This window comes from Magnolia sinica, chromosome 3, assembly GCF_029962835.1.
Source record: "Magnolia sinica isolate HGM2019 chromosome 3, MsV1, whole genome shotgun sequence".
NCBI lineage: Eukaryota > Viridiplantae > Streptophyta > Magnoliopsida > Magnoliales > Magnoliaceae > Magnolia > Magnolia sinica.
In genome coordinates, this window is record NC_080575.1 from 20,377,767 (window position 1) to 20,393,508 (window position 15,742).

The window sequence follows — 15,742 nt, forward strand, 5'->3', positions numbered from 1 at the left end:
ACCAGAGGGAAGTTTCAAGTAAACGTCTTCCTTGAGATCACCGTGGAGAAATGCGTTCTTAACATCCATTTGATGTAAGGGCCAGGATTGGGATGCAGCAAGAGCGAGTATAGTTCGGACAGTGGTCATTTTGGTGACCGGTGCAAAGGTCTCATCATAGTCGAGACCATATTCTTGTTTGTTGCCAAGTGCCACTAACCGAGCTTTGTAACGATCTATGGACCCATCGGAATTAAGCTTGATAGAAAACACGAACTTACTGCCAAGGGGTTTCACGGAGGAGGGACATGGAACAACATCCCATGTTTGGTTTTCTTCAAGTGCGAGAAGTTCGGTTTCAATTGCTTTTCGCCAACACTCATGCTCCATTGCCTGTTTATAAGATGAAGGAAGAGAAATAGACGACAAATTGGCTGTGAAGGATGAAGGAGAAGAGAAACCAAACCTATCTGGGGGTCTACGAACCCGAGTACTGAGTCGGAGAGAGGGAGGTGCAGGTGCTGAAACAGGAGCAGCAGTCGGGGAAGAAGCTTCATCACTGGCTCCGAGATCATTTGGCTGCGTGGTCTCCTCACAGAGCTCAGTTTCATTCCCGTACATGCTACTCCACTCCATGCTGACAACACTAGTGCCATCCAAATTGCCGCAAACCCAGTCTATCACGAACGCACCAAGCACATCGAGGTTGACTGTCACTCAATCAGGGAAGCCTATGATCATCAAGTCATCACTCTTCCACATATCTCCACAACTTTGCAGATCGTTGATATCTTCACAAAATCCATGCCACGTCAGCGCCATCATTTTCTCGTTAGCAAATTGATGCTTGTCGATTTACCAGCATCAATTTGAGGGGGGATGTCAAAGGAAATATCAATCTACACATTGATTCACTTACTGATTTACTGATTTCTGACTTCTGATTTTCTGATTTATAGATTCTGACTTTACAGATTACTGATTCTGATTCTGACTAATATCTACAGATTTACTAATAGCAGATTTACTAATATCTACACTTTGGTGATATGACAGCTTATACGATTTATTCCTTCCTTAATTAGGATATATTAGCTGTACAGTATATTTAGATAGATGTATATATGGTAGGGGCTGAAGATCAGCTTGTATTTCTTCCCTAAATAGCTTGTAATCTACCTATATAATGGGCAATTGTCAATAAAGAAAGGCAGACTTTTTCAAAAGGTCAGGAGGTGCTGAAGGTTGGTGGGAAGTGGCGGTGGAGCGTCGTCGATACACTAGGAGAGGTTTAGAAGGGACTGGATCTGCAAGAGAGTTAGGAAACATAGGCAAAACAGAAAATGAAGGAGAAACATGATCCTGATGGGTAGAAAAGAAATATTGATTTTCAAAAAAAGTCACATTTCTAGAAACTCGAATGCGACACAGATTTGGATCATAGCAAAGAAAACCTTTCTGCTGTACTGAATATCCTAGAAAAGCACATTTAATTGACTGAGCCGTAAGTTTTGTGCGTTCATGTGCAGGAAGATGAACATAACAGACACAACCAAAGGTACGAAGGTTAGAATAAGTTGGAGGGTGACCAAATAACCTGGTGAAAGGTGAGTCATGGTTCAATGTGGGAGAAGGCAATCTGTTAATGAGATGGACAGCAGTGGAAAGAGCTTCACACCAAAATCGAGAGGGCGTGGAAGATTCTAACAGAAGAGTGCGAACCACATCAAGAAGGTGACGGTTCTTCCTTTCAGCCACTCCATTTTGTTGAGGTGTCGAAGGGCAAGACCGTTGAGAGATGATGCCATGATTCTGTAGGAAGTCCTGAAACAAATGAGACATATACTCACCCCCATTGTCAGAACGAAGGATTTTGACATGGGCCGAAAATTGTGTCTGAATATATGCATGAAAAATCTTATAATCATAAAATACTTCGTCTTTGGAATGAAGGAAATAAATCCATGTGAAACGACTATAGTCGTCAATAAAAGTGACAAAGTATTTGTAATTAGCATGCGAAGTGACTGGTGCCATACCCCACACATCACTATGTATCAGATCGAAAGGTTTAACAACATGCGGTGTGTGAAAAGGAAGGGGTAGAGTTTTACTTTTGCCAAGTCTGCAAGAATTGCAATCAAACTGAACAACACTAAGAGATGGTGTTTCATTATTCCCAAGAAAACCAGATTTCAATAAAGCATGAAGTACATTAGAGTTTGGATGTCCGAGACGTTTATGCCACGCTCGGTAATTAACATGAGCAGAATTACAAGCGACAAAAGGCAAAGAAAAAGAAGACAAAGGAAATTGAAGAGGAAAAAGACGTCCCACTTTAGGCCCCCTCGCGATCATCCGCCCTGACTGTTGATCCTGCACAACACAACCAGATTTAGAAAACTCTACTTTACAATCATTATCAACTAACTGACCGACAGACACAAGATTGGTGGTAAGACCGGGAGATACGAAGACATCAGTGAGAGAGGAGGAAACATCACCAGTGGCCGTGATAGGTAAATGATTGCCATCAACAGTATGAATATTGAGATTTCCAAAATATTTGTTTACATTGGTAAGAGAAGCAGCATTGTTTGTCATATGATGGGAAGCCCCGGAATCAAAGTACCAAGGAGATGATGTAGTGAAGGGTTTACCTGAGAGTCCTAAAGCTGAAAATGCAGAAATGATCATTTGTTGAATCATGTCGGGGGGCACGGGTTGGAAAACGGGAGCAGGAGCAGGAGCACTTTGTGTTGTATTCACCAAACTACCCGCACTAGAAGAGCCAACTGAGACAGTATATGCTGTCTCCGATTTCTTGGGGGGTCGAGTTGGGCATTCCTTGATGATATGGCCATCCTTTTTGCAATAGTTGCAGAATTTTCGGGGACAGTTTGCAGCATAATGACCAAATCCCTTGCAACAGAAGCACTGAACAGTGCTCATATCCCTGCTTCGTGGCCTGCCTTGTGCTGCATAGGCTACAGGAACAGATGTAGATCGTCGTTGTTCCATGGTGGTTTGAGTGAGAAGGCGCTGTTCCTCGCGAAGAAGATCATTTAGGCATGTATCCAAGGAGGGGACAGATTCTCGGTTCATAAGATTGGATCTGGTGCCTTCAAATTCAGACCTTAGTTTCATTAGAAATTGATCCCTCTAAGTAGTTTCATGGACAGATTGAACAGAACTAAGACCTTCGGATGGTAAGTCAGCATAAACTATATCAGTGTATTCAGCCCAAAGATTAGTGAATCTAGAGTAAAAATCAGAGATAGAAAGACTATCCTGTTGGAGAGTGGCCAATTCATGTTCAAGCTGGAAACGACGAGCAGTGTTTTGTTGACTGTAGACCTTCTTCAGGTATGTCCACATCTGAGCTGCAGTATGAGAAGATCGAAGGTTCAAGATGATGTTGGGTTCAACGGATCCCAAAATCCATGCCATAACTTGTGCGTCCTTGACTTCCCACTTGGCGTGTCGGTCTTTGTCTTTGTCTTTGTCAGGAGCTAGGTTACTGCCATCAACATGTCCCCACAACTCCTTACCTTTGACGAAAATCCTGAAATGAAACGCCCAAGCAGAGTAGTTCTTGCCATTGAAACGAATCAAAGAAACATCAGACTTATCGGAAGACATGAGGTCAACAGAACTAGAACAAGAATAACCGAGACTAAGAAACTTGAGAGCACGAGACAAATGGAAATTTAGAGCTATAGCTCTGATACCATGACAGTTTAGAGTCCTTTTGAAAAAGTCTGCCTTTCTTTATTGACAATTGCCCATTATATAGGTAGATTACAAGCTATTTAGGGAAGAAATACAAGCTGATCTTCAGCCCCTACCATATATACATCTATCTAAATATACTGTACAGCTAATATATCCTAATTAAGGAAGGAATAAATCTGTATAACTGTCATATCAGTCAAAGCTGTAGATATTAGCTGTAAATCTGCTATTAGCTGTAAATCTGCTGTAGATATTAGCTGTAAATCTGTAAATCTGCAAAGCTGTAAATCTGTAAATCTGTAAATCTGTAAATCTGTAAAGCTGTAAATCTGTAAATCTGTAAAGCTGATTGATATTTCCTTTGACACCATAGTCCTGAGGCGTACGCAATGTACGCTACACACTACCTATGTGTAGCGTACGCTACAACCCTTGTAGCGTACGCTACAGAGGAAATACGCTATTTCCATATGCTACGTAGCGTACGCTACACGCTCCACTACAATGCTATTCAAAATACTGATTTAAAGTCTATTCATATAATTTATAAATGTAAGAAGAAATGTGGGAACACAAGAAATACATTCAAAAGCAAAAGAAGAATCACTAGATCAGGTTACATACATGTTTGATTTTATGTTTGGACACAAATTGCAATTGATTTGTGAGAAATTATTATTTTTGTTTTCAATTTTCCGCAACCCGGCCCATCTCCTCCAAATAGGGTTGTACATCGAGCCGAGTCGAGTCGAGGTGGGTCAAGCTTGGCTTGGCTTGTCTGTGCTCTCCTCGAGTTCGAGCTCGAGCTCGAGGCGAGCTAGTGGATCGAGTCGAGGCGAGCTTATCTCGAGTCGAGTCGAGTCTGCTCCCAACCTGACCCAGCCCGCACCTGACTCAACCTAGCAACCCGACCCAACTGACCCAATCCCTAAATCAAATATTCAATTAATAATATATATAATATAATATTAGATAGATCTATAGAGGGTACCTTGTTGTTGGTGCTGAGAGAGAGAGAGAGAGGATAGCTCGGGCGACTGTAGGCTGTATGGTTGAGACAAGTCGGGTGAGTGGCTGAGAGAGAGAGAGAGAGAGAGAGAGAGAGAGAGAGAGAGAGAGAGAGAGGAGTTGAGCGCGGCGAGTTAGGTAAGGAAGGAAAAGGGTAAGAATGGGACGGACAGGTGGGGTATAGTTTAAGTTTTATTATTATTATTATTATTTTTAAAAAATATAATAATATATATAATATAATATATATTCGAGTCGAGCCGAGCTAGGTTCGAGTCGAGTCAAGCTCTACTATGTTCGAACTTGGCTTATTTTTAAAACGGGCTGGGTCATATGAAGCTTGGCTCACCTTGAGTCATCATTCGAGTCGAGTCATGTCGAGCTAGATCGAGCCAAGCCAAGCGAGCTTTTCAAGCTAGCTTGGTTCATGTATAGCCTTACCTCCAAATCTCGAAATTGAAGCTCCCAATCCATGATTTTTTGTGCAAAACATGAAAAATCATGAATTTGTAACAATTTGACACTAATTTAACAAGATTTGTAGAAGAAAAGAAAAAAAAATTGTCGAAAATAAAAAATGCTCACCGGTTCAAACATGTGGGATATATTACATTACTTGTGCGTTTCGTATCGCATAGGTGGGATACAAGATATATCGTGGGATATATCGGTTGATATCGCCAATAATTAAAACACTGGTAGTAGCTACCTAGATCTCTCACAATATTTGATCATCATATTAAAATTATGGTTTTGTTCCACGATAGAATTAATGGGCTTAGCATCTGCCTCTCTTCAATTAGATACAAAATATTGTTATACCTTATGAGAATTCATCTCCTTAATCTCATAACCACAATACTGAGAAGTACTTCAAGTCTCTATACCAGGCAAATGAACTCTTAGTCCTATGATAGAGGCTCCACAACAAGAACTGCAAACGTGACCTCATAAAGCAAGCTTCCGGCACAGACTTAACGGGACAATAGGGAATAAAGTAATAAAATAAACTCTCCCTAAACACAAGCACATAATCCTGGTAATGCAAGTAAGAGATTTTAAAGAAGCTCATTTGGATCAGTAGCCACTCCCAACATGCTATGTAATGTCAAAGTTTAATATCTTGTTCCTATATATCATCTCTCAGAATATTTGTCCACCCTGGATGAAAACACTGAAAACTTGTAGTGAGAGGATTAAATGATATGTATTTATTAATTTTTTTTTTCTTCCTAAGCTCTAAAATCAACTGTCACATGATGATGTATTTCTGTATATTCATGTCCCTGTTATTGTCAAGCATTTGATTTTATGACCTGCATTAATGTAGTCAGGATTCAGGAGTATATAGGTTAATCTTGATCATAATTTAAGAAGCTTTATGGTGTTTTCTTTCTTCATGTAATACTTAGAGAGGTTAATCATGATCATATTTCAAGAGGCGTTATGGTGGTTTGCTTTCATTTATTCTTACAGATTGGAATTTTCATGTATACTCTCAATGTGATTGTAGTAATTATGTAACAGCTGGTACCTGCTATTAAGTTTCTCTTGGAGATTCATTACCTGCTATTATCATTATAGCTGAACCAATGAACTTGAGTTTAGATGCTTAGTTATACATGCAAACAAGTCTTAAACTTGTTTCAAGCATATCTATGGTGGTCTACTTTCTTCATGCAATAGGGTCATGTGAATGATAAAATACTTGACTTTCAACTGACTCTTAACAATTATATGTGCCTTTTCAGTTATTGAATGTACTGGGTTTCACAAAATGGAGGCTATGAAGAGAGTTTACCGTGCTCGATTTTCTTCTGTTACTGAGAAAGACATATTGAAGGCCATGGATAGCCTTGTTGAACCCAATAGGGATGAAGCATTGGCTGTTGATGCACGCCAAGAGATAGACCTGAAAGTTGGAGTTGCATTTACGCGGTTTCAAACTCGCTATTTCCAAGGAAAATATGGGAACCTTGATTCCAGAGTTATTTCGTATATTCTTCTTCTTCTTCTTCTTCTTTTTCTGTTTATTTCTAGTGTCTGATGTTCTTTTATATATTGTCCACCAAATTGTTCTATCAGACCCTGAATTAAGCTGAGCTTCACATTTTCTTCCACAGTTTAATTCTTTTATTTTTAGGTGGACATTTACAATGTAGCAATTTCAAGGAAAGCTGAGCTTTCTTGTTGATATTTAAGATTTTTATCTTAGGTTCACCGGTACTCGTCAACATCCAATTCGACCTATTATTTTATTTAGATTTTGTCTTGCTTCAATTGGCACTTGTGACCAGTGTTCGAAATATCGATACTATCGGCCGATATTATCGTTATCGGGCCCCAACGAGACGATACCCGGGCGATAACGCCCGGAAGATACCAAAAATGCAAAAATTCAGATATCGCACGATATATCGTGCGATATCGCCATGCGCATAGGTGGAGAATAAAAAAAAATTGAATTAGATTTAAAAAAAAAAGAGAGAAATCGGAGAGTACCAGCGAAGATTGGTGATCGGAGGTGGTCCATTACGATATATCTGTGGAGATTTCTCGGAGATTCCGGCGAGAAATCGGGCCAGATTGAGGAACCCCTTCCTCCGGAACGAGAATCGTCGCCGCTGCGATCATCGGAATCTCTGCGTGCGTGAAGGAGAGGGAAAACGAAGAAGAAGGGTGCGGAAATGGGGTGAAAAGGGGTTTCGATCGTGCGGTGGGTTACGGAGTACGCACTTATTGTACTTAGTAAACTCAGTTGGGCCAACCTTTAATGTATGTAGTCTATCCACGCCGTCCATCCGGTTTCCTTTCTAATTTAAGGGGTTGATATATAAATTTAAGAATTTTAAGGGCCTACCTTAACGGAGTCACTCTTTCCACTGTTTTCTATGGTGGGGTCCACTCGAGCTCTGGATCTGACCCATTTTTTGGCTCATGCCATAAGATGATCTCTTCAAATGTATAGACGGTGTGGATGCAAAAAATACATCTTAGTGGGACCCACGTAAGTTGGTCACGTGGCATTGGGGCCGTCAATTACGGAAACAGATTTGGATACTTCCCTGACACCAGCCCGCGGATGATGGTCGGTGCTCTGTGGGCCCCACAATAATGTATTTATTTCATCCATTCCGTTCATAAATTTTTAAAGATTATTTTATGGCTTTATCCAAAAAACTAGAGAGATATAAATCTCAGGTGGACCACACCAAAGGAAAACAATAGTGATTGGATATCCATCATTTAACTATTCCTAAGGCTCACTGTACTGTTTATTTGACATCAAATCTGTTGATTAGGTCATAAAGACCCAGGTGAAGGGAAAAAAGAAATATCAGCTAGATCCAATACTTTTATGGACCCCAAAAAGTTTTTAATGGTCAACGTTCATTTCACACTGTTACCTGTAATGTGGCCCAGTTGATATTGGAATATATCTTCTTTTTTTTTTAATATCCTAAAATGATATATAAAAATATATGGACGGAATGGATGAAACACATACATCATGGTGGGCCCACAGAGCACCGACCATCAGCCATTGGCTGGTGGAGTAGCCAATCCGTTTCCGTCAATGACGGGCGACATGGTACGCTCGTACCGAGTAAACTCTGTTGGGCCACCGTGATTGCATGTGGTTTATCCATGCCGTCCATCCGTTTTTACTGATCATTTTAGGTGTTCAGCCCAAAATTGAACCATATCCACAACTCAAGTGGACCATACCACAGGAAATAGTGGAACTGTTAATTTCTACCGTTGAAACCTTTTTAAGGCCCACAGTGATGTTTGTTTGTCATCCAACCAGATATTTATTTTTTCCCTTCATCTGGGTCTTTATGACCCAATCAACAGATTGGATGTCAAATAAACAAGACAATAGTGCATGGGCCTTAGGAGGATTTTAATGGTGGATATCCAATCATTATTGTTTTCCTGTGGTGTGGTCCACATGAGATCATATCCCTATAATTTTTTGTATTAAGCACTAAAATGATCCGTAAAAATGGATGAACGGAATGGATGAAACAAATACATTATGGTGGGGCCCACGGAGCTGAGATGAATTGAAATCCCAAATATTAACCTGATTCAAAACTTTTATGGGCACACGAATATTTCTACAGTGGATGTTCAATCCTTACATTTTCAGCCCAGTTGAAAATTGGATCTTGTTCATTTTTGGCTCTTTGTTCTAAAATGATCTCAAAAAATGGATGAACGGAGTGGATTACTCACAAACATCACGTTGGGCCCCACTTAAGTTTTCAGCGCTGGAACTTCCTGCAAATGGCTTGCGCAGGAAATCCGCGTCCTTGGATTCTTAGGACGCGTAGCCAGACCGGCTACTAAAGTAACGTCACCAAGTTCTGTGGGGCCCACCATGATGTATGTATTGCATCTACACCGTCCATCCCTTTGGCTAAATCATTTTACGGCATGAGATAAAGAATGGGTCAGATCCAAATTTGGAGTGGATCCCACCATAGAAAACAGTGGAGAGAGGGACGCCCACCATTGAAACCCTGATCATGGGTCCACTGTGATGTTTATCTGAGATCCAACCTATTTATAAGTTAAGACACATGAAAAAAGGGAAAAAACAACTTTCAGCTTGATCAAAGACTTTTGTGGCCCCTAGAAATTTTTAATGGTGGGTGTCACTCTCTCCACTATTTTCTGTGGTGGGGTCCACTCGAGCTTTGGATCTGACTCATTCTTTTTCTCATGGCCTAAAATGATATCTTCTAATGGATGGACGGTGTGGATACAACACATACATCATGGTGGGCCCTTCAGAACTTGGTGATGTCACTTCATGTCCCCATCAATCATAAGTATATTTCTCAAAATTTACTTCTTTAAGTTATTCTTTGTCTTTTCAATAAATTGGTTGTGTTTTAATACATGACTACGATATATTTATAAATATCATGCATCCAATTTAAATATAGTTGCATTAGTTCAGTTAAACATCGCATAACTTAGGACCCTATACAAAGGAAACTTATTATGTGTATATTTTTTTTGAGATGTTATGATTTAAAAGTGTGTATTAAGGGGTTTTTTAACAATCCCCAAAGTTTCATTAAAAAATTCAACCATTTTCCCAATGTTTCCCCATGTTTCCCAAAAAGTGCGATAAACTATGCGATACAAACGATATATCCCATGCGATAACCGATACGTATCTGTATCTCAAGGGTGCGATACATTGTGCGATACCGATATTTCGAACACTGCTTGTGACTGCCAGTGGATACCATGTCATTTTTTCTTACATGTAAAATGCATTAATTGTGCATGTCCTAGTTGTGCATTTAGTTTTTTCTTTTTTTTTTTTATTGTTTTTATTTTTTAATCATATGATTGAAATATACTCATGCTTGATTTGTGTTTCTGAGCGTATGTATTTACATTACTACGATAGTGGGTTTTGAAGTGAAAGATTTGTTTACAAATCTGAATGACTTTCTGTTCACTATTTATTGACTTTTATTCAGTCTTGACACAGCATGTTCTGTTGGTTGGATGCGGATCTGTCTAATCAGTTCTGAATCTGAAATTTCATAAGAGAAAACACAAAAAATACTGCCAAATAAAAAAATAAAAATAATAAAAAAGAAGAAGAAGATGCAACTGGGCTTGGCTGCTGAAGTGATTGGAAATAGGGTTATGGGTTAGGCATACTGTTTTGCAGCAGTTTAGGGCCCGTTTGGCCGGATGGATTGGGAGGGATTGAATGGTATTAGGGTGGATGGCATGGATTTCTAGGTAATGATGGTGTTGTCGGTGGATTGTCTGGAGATCCATGGGATTGCTATATCCCTGGATTGCTATATCCAATCTGTTTGGTGCGCTCGGCCAATCCTGGGATTAAACCTTCTCATCCCTTCCAATCCCTCAAACCAAACACGTCCCAGACAAATTTGAAAGGATTAGGTTGGATTGGATGGAATTTAAAGGTAATGATGGTGTTGTCAGTGGATTGTCTTAAGATCCATGGGATTGGGATCAGATCACCAACTCTGTTTGGCACGCCAGGCCAATCCCGGGATTTGACTTTCAATCCCTTCCAATACCATCCAAGCCCTTCTAATCCGACCGGCCAAACGGGCCCTTAGGAAAATTAGGGAACTTCAGGGTTGCTGTAATTTGGGGTGTAGGTGTTGGATGGCTGATTGGCTGTGGTTAAGGCATTTTTATAGGGAACATGAACCGTCATCTGGATTTTTGTCAAGAATGGGGGCTGCTGTTGGATGGAACAGCAAGTTAGGGTTTGAGACAGGGCTTTAGGCTAGGTACCATTGGTTCAAGGGTGGCACTTAAAGGTTGTATGGGCATAGAGATCAGATCTGGGTTTTTGGGTAGTAAAGGAGAGAAGAATGGAAAGAATGGGGTCCCAAGAAGACCACAGATATGAATTTGAGTTTCGTATTTGTTGTAGAAATCGGATTCAGATCCCTTCAAACGTGCATGTACATGTGCTGGAAATAGAAAGAAGGGACTCTAGTGGCAGGATCTGAACTTTCCACCCACACATCTGGAACAAGGATCAGCTCTAACAGCAGGAAATAGATCCCCCCAAAGGTTGATGGCAAGAGAAACAGATCGACACCGAAAAAGTATGGAACTGACAGTGAAACGAGTTCCTGAGGGACCAGAACTTGCTCTGGTTCCAAAATGGCGCATCAGGTTCAATTAGCTTGGATCTGGATCAATCTGAACTAATCTGGAATGAAGTTTCAGCTGAGAAAATGCAGAAAATACTGCCAAAAAATAAAGATGAAGGTTCCTGGGAGGATTCGCAAAAGTCTTCTAGCTGCTATGCTAGTTTTCACATACATAAGCCATCCTACCCTCATCTCATCTGCAAATTAAGCAACACATGCTAAACACAAAATTTATTTGTTCGTTCATTTATGTAGTTGTTCCTTCCTTACAGCTGGACGGCTTTAAATAGTTCATGTTACATCTCTTGGATGTATGGATAGAGTTTGCTAAAGCTGATACGTCATACCTTCCTACTCCTATTACTCATCCTAACCTTACTCCACAACTTAAAGGAGGATAAAGAAGAATGGAACTAAAAAGTTTTAAATTCAAACGGACTTCTACTCTCTATTTTGAATTTCAACTTCCAACTGTGTGGAGTGAAAGGACAACCCGGATGATTGCTTGGACCTCTTTGAGTTGCAAATATGTCACACATGCGATCAAACAAGGTTGTCCAATGATCTGCAGGTCCTGTTTATATGAACAAATGGATCATTAATCAATGACCAGATCTTCAACCTGGACGGTTGAATCTTTTATCTGGGCCCTTTGATTGCCCTCATCCTGGGCCTGATAAAATTTTGACAGTTGTTTGTTCAATCTGTCATCTGTTATGACCCATCTGGTAGCAATCCAATGGATGAATGGCCTGGTTGCATCAAGTCTTGATTATCAAACTTTGTTGAAAGCTTCATTATGTTTTTTTATGTGAGTTCCTTAGGATTTCACTTATTTATGTGCTAATAATGCCTTGTGAGTGCATCTTGGCTTCTTTGAATTTGATTTCATCCTAGTACCACTACTGTAACTGTCGTAGAAGCCATTAACATACTGACAAATATTGAGTTGTTGAAGGTAATTTTTTTTTCTTTTCTAATGATAATTTTATTCCCGAATTAAAAAAAAAAAGCAACAGAGTGGGGGAAGCAAAATGGGATGATGAGCAATCATCTCCAATACAACAGCATATCTTCAAAAAACTGAAAAAAAGAAAAGAAAAAGAAAAGAAGGCATAACTTAATATCAAATACAGTGCTTTCTTTGAAATAATAGAATCATCTAAAGTGGTGGGGGTGATGGAGCTGGAAGTCCTCTTGAGATCGAGGACTATTCATAGGCCCAATCCAAGGGCACATATTGAACTTTTCTCTTTAGGGAGTCCAATGGACTGCTAATGCCATAAAAGATTCTGCAAATTCTCATAAAACTGCATAGGGTATCATCTTCCTTAGGATTGCTGCTCTTGGAAGAAATGACCTTTTGCCCAACCCCCAAACAACTCTAGGATGGACCCATTAATAGCCCAAGAGAAATCAAGCGACTTTAAAAGATTGTAGACTTTCTCCCAATCTAGTTTTAGTAAGTGTGTTGTTTGTGTGGATTGATGAGCTTTTGCTCCCTTTCTTCGCGAGTCAAGGGTTCCCACTAAACTTTGGAGGGATCTGTATACTTATAGATACGTAATAGCTAGGAGTCCTATTTTCTCATCTCGATCACAAATATAAATGTAATCCTGGTGCTTGTCTATTGTTTGTTTCAGGTATGGGCCATGTCAAACCCCTACTCTTGGATTTTGTGTGCAACGGCACTTGCAAATTACTACGTTTAAGCCAGAAAAATCTTGGGCGTTGCACCCTTACATCATAAAAATTGGCTATGAACTGAAGTTAGAATGGGAACGCGAGAAGCTTTTTGACCTTGACGTGAGTCCCTCCCTGTCTACCTGTCTTGATTGCTGTTTTCATTAGATTTCATTTGTATGTCTAATTTGTTTACTCTAATTTCAGGTTACTGTGATGTTTCAAAAATTGGTTGCTGAAGATGGTATTCTAAGTGTAACTGATATATCTGCTAAGGAAGAGTGCAAAAGCCGTCCATCTGGCCTTAACACCGTGAATATGCTAAAGGTTACTGGCATTAGGCGCTGCAAATGATACTTTAGTTTCTGCAGTTAGCCTTCAAAGAAATTATGAGTCATGATTTTCAATGATTACTCGTTTGTAGGCTGTATTGAACTACATAATTTGTATATAGCTATCTGGCCACCTGCTTAATTCATATAATATTTTATGGTACGTTTGAGAATTGTTAAATTCTTAGAGAGTGAGGCCCATTTGCCCAGATTTCCGTTGTGATCAGTTCCTGCACTACAGGAACTGAGCCCAGCGGCAATTGTCACCGGTTTGACCAAGGAACTGTGCTGCTCGATTTAGAATGTGCTTTCCGCATTTTCGAAGCAATCACTTTTCTCCACTTCAAGTGGGCACAATAGTACAAAAACACAAAATTGACCCTTTTCCGAACTCACATATAGTTCCACCAAAATACAGTTTGATGCTTTTCAAAAGCGCTGTTCTGTAATCCTCAATAATTTCATGTGGAAAATATTATTAGGACATTTTTATATCTTGGTTTTAGTAGTCACATCACCGTGTTCATGCAGTAACAAAAATAGAGTGCTTCAGCATGATCAGAATTATGTCGAGGACTCTCCTGGTCAAAAATAGAGTGCTTCATGCAGCGACCTTGACTTAACTTGAGGACTCTCCTGGTCAATGTTAGTCTCTGTGAGCTTTCTCAAGCCAGCATCATGCTGAATGAAACCCGACACACTGAGGTAATGAAGGTATTGAGAAGACATTTGTACACGGCGCTAAAATTTGTTTATAGGTACAAAGATCAAAACATCCTTTTGAAAATATGCATATATGTAGCATCCAATAGGTAGGTATTAACCGCTTGTTAGTCAAGAAAACTCTGTACAAAAAAGGCATTTTAGGACTTCTGGTTGGAACTAGAAATATATGAATGAATTCATCACTCTAAGAAAGTCTAGTTGGGGTATTTGTAAGTGTTATCTGGTCCATAGAAGCCAATGTGCATCTGAACCTGTCCAACATTTTTTTACACGCACTCGCACCACAGTGGGATTTCACCACAATGGGTACTCGAACCCATGACCTCGTGTTGAAACTCTTGTGAGTCTACCACCGTGGCATGAGTAAGGACCCAACATAGGCTGCTTTAAACACCCATAAATTGGAATCTTGCTCTCTACATTTTCTGTCTTCTACGCAAATGCTCCAGTTTCCTTATGTTTTTTACTTTTTTAAATCCAATAATCAGGAACAAACAGATTTAGGCTTTTCTTTCTTTGGTTGGAAAGGAATCTTCGTTAAGCACTGGGGATAATGAAATTAGTACTAGCCTTATGAAGAGTCCAAAACGGAAGACAAAAAGTGGGGAACACACCCCTGCCATTCCACATGATCAGAATTATACTCCCTAGCCAAATGATCCAAAACAACATGTCCTTCCATGCAAACATTGCGCACCTGCCACTCCAAGTTCTCCACCAGTGTTCCATACTTTTGTTAGAGAGTTTCAGTAAACAAATCAGATCCACTCAGTGGTTGGACTAATCTGCTGAATCCCCTTCAAGTATTGGTTTTTGGAGTTGGAGTCAGATGCCAGTCCGATTTCTTGTATTACAATAATGACTGAATAATGAGATGGGGCTGCAAACACAACTATCAGATTGGCCATGTAATGTCAGATTGTTCCGGCTGCCAGTGCCATTGGCCATCAGGGTTTGCAGTTGGAAGTAGTTGTCAAAGTTTAATTTACAGTGAGTTCCATCACCATTTATGTTGGCCCTGTCCTCAAGTCAACTCCTGTCCAAATGCTGCAATCAGAACCATTGGGAGGGTTTCCAATAAGTCCTTTTCTATCTCTCTGCTCTGGCTTTCTGGGTGATTCTCCAAATATTTAACTTTGTTGTTTGAAGTGTTTGCATTTGGACAAGCTAGATTATTCAAAGAGAAGGGATGAAGGACAAGATTCTGGGAGGGTTTCTGTTTCCTTATGGACCGGCATCTGAGCTAAGATTTGTAGGAACAAGTGAATGATAGATTCTGGACGACGTCTGTTGGTGGAATGGAATGGAATGGGTCGGCTCGAAAGTGAATTTTCTTTTCATGCCAGGGAATTTTCCATAATAATTGCCAATAAAGATCCTGGAAACTAGGGTCTTCTGGGGTCAAGAGGGTGAGTTTGGTTCGATTCATGTTCATCAAACTGTTGAGCTTCCAGATAAAGTTATCCTTCTGAGTTTTCATGGGAACTAGAAGGGGAGCAGTAATGATTTTTGTTCCAAAGTACTTGAGCCAGAACCTTCTAGTAAGATTCTCAGTTTCTCACTAGTCCTTTCAACATTGACTGTCAGCTTTGACAATAAGCT

General features: G+C 40.0%; 1 protein-coding gene across 4 annotated transcripts in view; it reads left to right on the forward strand.

Annotated features, from left to right (window-relative positions):
- LOC131239665 (DNA topoisomerase 3-beta) overlaps positions 1-15,742 on the forward strand; it is a 103,711-nt gene that overhangs the window by 25,890 nt on the left and 62,079 nt on the right. For all 4 annotated transcript variants that reach the window (XR_009168314.1, XM_058237497.1, XM_058237496.1 and 1 more), the window contains 3 exons: positions 6,474-6,717; positions 13,043-13,205; positions 13,290-13,409. Coding sequence is in view for 3 of the 4 variants with exons in the window: in XM_058237497.1 (XP_058093480.1) it covers positions 6,474-6,717; positions 13,043-13,205; positions 13,290-13,409 (527 nt within the window). In the remaining variant the exon portion in view is untranslated. The remainder of the gene's footprint in view (positions 1-6,473; positions 6,718-13,042; positions 13,206-13,289; positions 13,410-15,742) is intronic.